Source organism: Etheostoma cragini, chromosome 1 (assembly GCF_013103735.1).
Source record: "Etheostoma cragini isolate CJK2018 chromosome 1, CSU_Ecrag_1.0, whole genome shotgun sequence".
NCBI lineage: Eukaryota > Metazoa > Chordata > Actinopteri > Perciformes > Percidae > Etheostoma > Etheostoma cragini.
This window is the reverse complement of record NC_048407.1, coordinates 11,247,730-11,256,294: the sequence shown is the minus strand read 5'-3', so window position 1 is coordinate 11,256,294 and position 8,565 is coordinate 11,247,730. Positions and strand designations below refer to the sequence as shown.

At 41.6% G+C, this 8,565-nt stretch overlaps 1 protein-coding gene across 11 annotated transcripts in view; it reads left to right on the top strand.

Moving 5' to 3' along the window:
• Positions 1-7,033, top strand: part of LOC117950093 (transducin-like enhancer protein 3-B) — a 29,959-nt gene extending 22,926 nt beyond the window's left edge. For all 11 annotated transcript variants that reach the window (XM_034880846.1, XM_034880837.1, XM_034880828.1 and 8 more), the window contains 9 exons: positions 209-344; positions 1,165-1,337; positions 1,928-2,004; positions 2,114-2,363; positions 3,271-3,518; positions 3,722-3,869; positions 4,005-4,155; positions 5,140-5,216; positions 5,654-7,033. In XM_034880846.1, the coding sequence (XP_034736737.1) occupies positions 209-344; positions 1,165-1,337; positions 1,928-2,004; positions 2,114-2,363; positions 3,271-3,518; positions 3,722-3,869; positions 4,005-4,155; positions 5,140-5,216; positions 5,654-5,761 (1,368 nt within the window). In that variant the 3' untranslated portion in view covers positions 5,762-7,033. The remainder of the gene's footprint in view (positions 1-208; positions 345-1,164; positions 1,338-1,927; positions 2,005-2,113; positions 2,364-3,270; positions 3,519-3,721; positions 3,870-4,004; positions 4,156-5,139; positions 5,217-5,653) is intronic.
• The last annotated feature ends 1,532 nt before the right edge of the window (positions 7,034-8,565 follow it).

Genomic DNA, 8,565 nt, shown 5'->3' with positions numbered 1-8,565 from the left:
CCCCCCCCCCCCCCCCACACACACACACCGTGGCTGTAATGAAGTGTCAGATTGGATTACCTTGAGCCATCCACTCAGATTGTCACTCTGGATTCTCTGCTATTGGTGGTATTTTAGACTTGGGGAATTTATTTATTTATTTTTATTATTATTATTATTATTATTATTATTATTATTTATTAGAGGTTAAAGAGTGTTTCTGTTTTAGAACGACAAGTCGTCCACACCAAGCCTGAAGTCCAACACACCTACACCGAGGAATGAGGCCCCAACACCAGGAACCAGCACCACTCCAGGATTACGGCCTCTCACAATGGGCAAACCACCCGGCATGGAGGCATTAGGTATGTAAACAGAACAATTTTAGATCTGAAACCATTCATTAACAAACAAACAATAAGCTGTTTTGAAATGTAATATTCTTGGTTGAAACGTTACTTAAAACAGAGTTATACTTCTCCATAGATGCATACGAGGTGCTTTTCTTCTTCATCTCATGTGATAATAAACTAAATATTTTTTTAGGTTATGGAGTGCCTGTTGGACAAAATTAGCATTTTAATGACTTAAAATTGGGCTTTAGGAAATTGTGACATTTCACTTACTTGTAACATTCTACAGGCAAGACAATAATAAAGAAAGTAATCTGCGGATTAGGGATACTAATTTCTGACAGATAGCCGACCCTTTTTGACCGATCATTAACCGCTAACTGAGTCCCAGTTCATCCATTTGGGAGGTTAAATCATATCCGCTTCTGTTAACAGCTGCAGATGTTGCGCTTTCACGTCCGCACGACCGACACAAGTCCGTATCTGTCCGTGGAGCGCATGCCGCAGCCTCCCTCCACTGCATCCACTTGCCAGGTTGTCAGCTGTGTGTCTGCCTGCCATACTCTGTGTGTAGGACAGCCGTTCTTTCAGCATAGTGTTAACTAAAGGGGTCAGAGAGAAAACTAGACTGGTCAAAATTCTTATTGTGGGTAAACGGTTATTAACATCCGTTCGGCACATTAATTGATGATGAAATAAAATTGAAAGTTCATGATTAGATTCATTAGTAGTTGTTCTGGAGCTTTTGATCTGTAATGCGCCATGGTTTTGTTTAGTCTCTCTCGTCCACAGTTTCTCTAAATCACTTAAAATGCTCTTTTCTTTTCTCTAGCCGCCTCCGCCCTACGTACACCTCTGTCCATTGCGGGTCCCTATGCCTCCCCGTTTGCGATGATGGGTCATCATGAGATGAACGGATCCCTGACCAGCCCGGGCGTCTATCCGGGTCTTATTTCACCACAGATGAGTGCTGCAGCTGCCGCCGCTTATGGACGCTCACCAATTGTAACTATTCCAGCTTCTATATAGAAAGCATACATTCGTTCATTCATATATTCTATCAGTTTGATACAACAAGCCCTCACTTGCGTCTGTATGAAGTATTCACCATGGTTGTAGATTGATGTAGACAGAATCTGTTAGCAAAATGACTTTGAGAAACTTAAGCATTCATCCTGTATTTCCATAACTCGCTGTGGACATTTCTGCTTGGCTGGCTGCAACTTGTTGTGTGTACATAATGAGAAAGTACAAAGACGGCCTAGCTCCTTTACTTTGATGTTAGTTAGTTAGCACTCTAAAGGCTTGAAAAAAAGGCTTGCCCCCAAAATGCATCTCCATGTTTGAAAATCTCTCAGGCTTTCATTAGCATTAGCAAGTGGGATGTTGTAGCCTTGTGTAAAGCTTCTCTGTATCCAATGAAGCTGAATCTGCGCCTTTTCAAGGGATTTGCCTGGAAACGATGGTACGAGAGTTCCTCAGGGCGTTAGCAGATAAAGTGAGGCATAGTTTTTAATTTGAATATTAGCTTAGTCTAATTTATCTTTGCAGGTTATTAGTTGTTTGTTGACTCTTGGCTCTTCTTGCTCATGCAGGCAGGGTTTGATCCTCATCCTCACATGAGAGCTCCGGGCCTGCCAGCCAGCCTCACGTCCATTTCTGGAGGAAAACCGTGAGTATCAGCAGCTTTGGATTTAGCTCTTTTTTTTTTCTTCAATCAACAGATAACGTATACCTCTAGGCTCACGCTGACCATCTTTTCCTTCCTCTGTCCCCTGCAGAGCTTATTCTTTTCATGTGAGTGCAGATGGTCAGATGCAGCCCGTGCCCTTCCCTCCAGACGCACTGATAGGCCCGGGCATCCCGCGCCACGCTCGCCAGATAAACACACTGAGCCACGGGGAAGTGGTGTGTGCTGTCACTATCAGCAACCCCACACGTCACGTCTACACTGGTGGCAAGGGTTGTGTCAAGATCTGGGACATCAGCCAACCAGGCAGCAAGAGCCCAGTGTCCCAACTCGACTGCCTGGTAACTAGTTGTTGGTTTTGTGTTTGTGCAAGAGTTTCAGATCCGTGCTATTACTAGGAAAAGGCATCCAACCAGAACAGGAACATAATGTACTCATGTTTCATGAGGTCTCTGCAATCAGCCCTCCATTAAGATTTTCTTGAGCCTCAAATATAGCCTGACTCCACATCCCACCGTAGCTTTCCGCCAGATCCCAACAGACAGAGATGTGAATAATTCAGCAAAGTGTCTCACTGCTGTGCTGAAATAATCCTTGGTGAGAAAAAAAGCCTGCTGAGTAATGATGTTCTGATTGGCCAACCCTGTCTGCCATTACCCAGCTCATTACTTCCTCCCAACTGCCTCCCATTTCTCATTTTGATACTGCGGCTTCATGCCGTTCAACTCATATGGCCTCCAACACCCTTAAGGCGCGTCCAGAGTGCAATTGGGTCTTATAAAGCCATCGGGGTGCTGTTTTAATTCGAGCAAGAGCTTTCACAGTCCTATTGATCTGTCTTCCTGCTCTCTTGGACCATTGCCAACAGCTGCATCCCCACTCTCTCCCGACATCTCTTGTTAAAGCTGACATCCACATCTTCACTATAACACAAAAGAGACGACAGCAGCCCGAAAACGTCACCTGTCAAAGAAAAGCTCCTCTTGAGTTTAAGTAGAAATGATCTGGACGTGGCCTCAGTGATGTATGATCCTAATCCCTTTTTACTCATTTAAACTCGTAATTGAGTTTGTTCTTAACCTCAAATGGCCCTGTTCACATAGGTATTTCAGAGCCTTGTTTGTATGAGCATGTTTTTATCTACTCTAAGGTGACTGTGGTTGTCCTGAACGTCGCCATAAAAAAAATGTATTGTTATATTTCAGATTTACAGATAAATTATCATGACAGCACTTGTTTCTGTTCCAGAACAGGGACAATTACATCCGCTCCTGCAAGCTGTTGCCTGACGGCCGCACCCTGATAGTGGGTGGCGAGGCCAGCACGTTGACCATCTGGGACCTGGCCTCACAGACGCCCCGCATAAAGGCCGAGCTCACTTCCTCTGCTCCGGCCTGCTACGCGCTGGCCATAAGCCCTGATGCCAAGGTCTGCTTCTCCTGCTGCTCGGATGGAAACATCGCCGTGTGGGATCTCCATAACCAGACCCTCGTTAGGTCAGTACTTTGTATGTTCACCAATATGGTTTGCTTTGAGCACATACTGAAAGACTCCATTGACTCATTTTGGATGTGTGCTACAGGCATTCATTGTGTTTGAAGAATAAAATAGTTGGCCACCAACACAAGACTTATTGTTAGGAGTTGGGAAGGATTTGTTCTCTGTCCCTGACTCTGTGTGGTGTCGTGTGGTGTTCCAGGCAGTTCCAGGGCCACACGGATGGAGCCAGCTGTATCGACATCTCCCACGACGGGACCAAACTGTGGACCGGAGGGCTTGACAACACGGTTCGCTCCTGGGATCTGAGGGAGGGACGACAGCTCCAGCAACACGACTTTACCTCACAGGTAGAGAGAAGGCTGCATAAAACGAATGTCCCCTTTAAAACGAATGTCCCTACATCTAGACACAGATACATGTCAGCGGGTCTTTTACTTTTTGCCGATGACTTTTGATCCCACTGTGTTGTCTCCCTGTTGCAGATCTTTTCGCTGGGCTACTGTCCCACTGGAGAATGGCTGGCTGTGGGCATGGAGAGCAGCAACGTGGAGGTGCTTCACCACACCAAGCCGGACAAGTACCAGCTGCACCTGCACGAAAGCTGTGTCCTCTCACTCAAGTTCGCCTACTGTGGTAAGTAACAGGCTCCTTAACGCAGACCTGTAGGGAATAACATTTAATATTCAGATTACATGGAGGCCATGGCCCTGGTAATATTTCCGGGGTTTAACTACACCCATATCACATATGTAAGAATAAACGAGATTGCTGTCTGTACTCTGAGACTGCAGACCTTCGCCGAGGCATGGCCTCGCCGTGTTTCTCTAGTTCTTGTCTTGACAAAATCATTTAGATTTGGCCAATGTTAGAAACGAGATCGTTGAGTCATGTCTGGTCTGTTGTTTGCTGTCTAGATGAGTATTAGCTGTGGTATCCGTCTTCGGCTGGGCGGATGGCTGCTGCAGTTACTGCTGCGTTGTGTTGGAGACCGTTTCTGTAGATGCTAAAATGATTCAAACATCCAGTGACTGTTACTTAGTTACTTGTAGGGTGTTTTTGCTCTGGAACACTTTTAATCTGAATTCCTGATAAGTACTGGTTATTTGTGAGAAGAATTAGTTGGAAACATCTTGTCAAGCTGTACAGTCTAAATTGCACAAACAAAAGGCTTGCTCATTCCCAAGGAAGCTGTATTTTACAAATATGCTCATTACATTTGTCATTGCTTTTCAGTTCAGATCGCTGTGCCTGCTGGGCAGACCAGCTGGTGTCAAGTTTAAGGCTCAGACAAATTGGGTTTCACTATTCCCCCCCACCCCCACCCCCCCGGTCTCATATCACTGCCAACGCAGAACTGGTTTATTCAAATGACGCTGACTTATTAGTGGCAGCTCTTGCTGCCACTAATTAAATCATTACCCAACTAGTCAGTGGGTAATTAATCAGAGGGTGATTTAAATAATTACCAGAGTGGAAATGGTGCACGTCTTCTTTATTATGTGATTTTATGTCTGTTGATAAGGTTATTACAGAGCATTGTCTTAGCTGTTGTCGTGGGTTGAAGACGTGCGTTTACTTTCAGATTATATTCTCAAGATGTCTGTTCCCTGTTTGCAGGTAAATGGTTTGTGAGCACAGGGAAGGACAATCTGCTGAATGCATGGAGGACTCCGTATGGTGCCAGCATATTCCAGGTAAACACAGACACACTTTTAATAATTAATTAACTAATTAAGTCAAGCAGTTAGAGCCAGCGGTGCAGTTTTTTGCTGTGCAAGTAAGTTGGTGTCACCATAAATAACTGGACCATAATGAACCATAACGTCTTTAGACAGACATCAGAGGCTCTAACAGGCTCTGGTTTCTTATTTGGGAGTAGACAACAACTGAACCACTGAACATTTAGAATTTATGTTCTGCTTGTGCTGAGAAAAAAACAACGTAATTAGACTGTATTCAGGTTAATTCAACAGTAATTATACTGAACTCTGAATAATACACATACCTGTCCACCACTAATTATTGGCTTAATTAAGCATCTTTAATAAAACTAATGATAGGATCGAGAAAAACAAACATACTATGTAAAGACCACGACCATATAATAACCGAGAGCTTCTTACTTCCACAGTCGAAGGAGTCGTCCTCCGTCCTGAGCTGTGACATCTCAGCAGATGACAAATACATCGTGACAGGATCCGGTGATAAGAAGGCCACCGTCTACGAAGTCATCTACTAGAGAGAAAGGAGGCTTCTGATGAACAACTCACTTTTCCCGCCCGACCACGCGTCTGTGGACTACAACACGATGAGACAAACTACAGATTTGGCAGTCTCACCTGGTGGAAGTCTATAGAGCTGTTGGCCCCAAGGATGCTTGCGCTGGAAAGAATATATTGTGTCCTTTTGTTTTGGAGGGTTTCATTTTTGGGTTACACACTTTTTGTGACTTCAGAATTTTTTCCTGTTTTCCCTTGAATATTTGGGTGTAACCCGGTGAAGCGGCGCTTCATTTCTGAGAACCTCGTTCCGCCAGACGTCTTGTGAAAAGTGTATATATCGGATTAAATAAGACATTTTATATATATTATAAAAATATATATTTTCATGTCCTGGGTGTACTTGTGATGATTTTTTTTTGGCCCACTCTGTCTTATGCCACAATATTTGAGTGGAAGATCAGAACATAGATTAGAACTTTTTAACAATTTTGATTTTCTTAAAGCACATTCTCCAGACTGACCTTTTCAGAAATCAACGAGGGGCATGGAACTTGTAAGTAGGACGTTCTGTGGAGATTTCAAATGGCCTTTTGTCACAGTGCTCTTACCGGACGATGAACACGAGGAGTCCTCTGACTCCGGCAGAGCCTCTGCTGGTTTGGACCACTGCGGGACGGAGCGGGACACTATGATTCAGGAAAAGAGATGGATGTAAATTTAATTCCTATATATAAAAAGACTTTTTTTTTTAAAGTGTACTGCTCTGTCTGTGCTGTCTTTCTCCCCATTTGTTTTACCTTGTTAGACTATGGGCGATGGGGACGTTTGTTTAGCCTAACCCTTGGACCTCAGTTGGCAGCAGACGCACTGCGGCAGGCACAAACTGGATGAAAATGTACTTCTAGTTAAGTTGACGTAATATGGATGTTGAATTGCACCATTGATTTCTTGACTTCAGACTAAATTCAAACATTTTTGGAATCCTTCTGCCCTTTGTATCAATATTCCTGGAATATTGTTGGCAGAGAGACATATAAAGGCTCATGGGGACAGCACTTAAATGTAAACAAAAATTTGTGAATCAAGTCTCCAGTGTTGACTTATTAAGACAAAAATGAATAATTCTGGTTTGTACACTGTGCTCCTGAACCTGTCAGCATTTCCTACAAGATAAAAGGGAGCCGAATGCGCCAATCCCTCTGAATCACACCAAAGTATGTAGCTAATGCTGTCAGCGCTGAAAAGAAATGTACAGTTGTTAATAAATTAATAAAACAGTTTTTGTAGAATGTCCTACTTCCTTGTGATTGACCTACTGACAACATTTCATTGGGTGTTACTACAGCTACCATTTAGTACACTGAGATCATGTCTAATATTTACACTGGGCTACAAAAAATATTAAAATATCAAAATGTTCAGCACTTTAATGGCATTTGTGATTGTATTCAACTTTTATCTATGATTTGTACATTTTAAAATTAAGCTTTTTTCTTTTTACATAGAAAGTCAATAGAGCAGTATTTAAATCTCAAACTTAGAAATGCTACTTCTCTGACTTACCTTACCTATAAGTGTCATTCAAACTTTAAACGTTTCATAAAAACCTTCAGCTTCATTATTCAGCTTTTTGATATCTTTTACAATTTCCGTGTGGTATCACTGTTTAAGTGTTGTGCTTCTTTCAGGCTTTTTCTGTGTTTTTAATGGGTGGATAGTGCCTGACTTAGACTTTTAGTGTGGTTTGCAGGTTCTTCCAGACTTTCTTTGATATACTATACCATGGCTTTTTAATTTTCAACATACTATATCATGACTATTTGCAATATACTATACTATGACTTTATTTGACATACAATACTATAGCTTGTTTTTGACATACTATGGATTTAATATGCCTTTTTCAACATACTATACTGTGAGTTTTTAGGACTTTTTTTGACACACTATGACTTTTTTTCACAAGCTATACTATTTGTTGTTTCTGACTTATACTATACAATGACTATTTTCTATATACAATACTATAAAATTATAATGCCTTTACATGTTATGCTATTAGTATTGGGCTGATATGGCTCAGGAAGCAGAGTATGTTTTCCTTTACAATACTATGCCTTTTTTCAACATACTATATAGTATGGCTTTTTATCAATTATTTGACATGCTATACTATACTATGACTATTTTATACAAACAAAACCATGATATTATTATGCATTTACATGTTCTAATATTAGTACAGTGGTTAAAAATCAGGCTGTTCCAGCTCAGGAAGCAGAGGATGTTTTCCTTTAACCAAAAGGTTGACGGTTCAATCCCGTCCCTCTCTGGTCTGCGTGATAGTGTCCCTCAGCAAGACACTGAACATCTCTGAGAAATGTGAAAGAACCAATTATAAACTTGTTTGTCATGATTTTTGTCACAATATGGCTTATACTTGCCATTTTACAATTAGTATAACTTTACTGACTTTTTCGACATACTATACTATGGGTTTTTATCGACAATACAATGACTTGTTTCTGACTTTTTCCGACATACTATAGAATGGCTTTTTTATCACTTTCTTTAACATACTATACGATGGCATTTTATCAATTTTTTTTACATACTATACTATAGCTTTGTTCTACATACTATCCTGGGGCATTTTATAAAATTTTCACATACTATACTATTACTTGTCTCTGACTTACTATATTATGACTATTTCCTACATACAATACCATGGTATTATTATCCGGGGGGATAAGTTGGATGGTCATGGGACACCTGCAGCTCCACACGAGAGCCAGTCAGCATAGTAGCTGCTATGTGA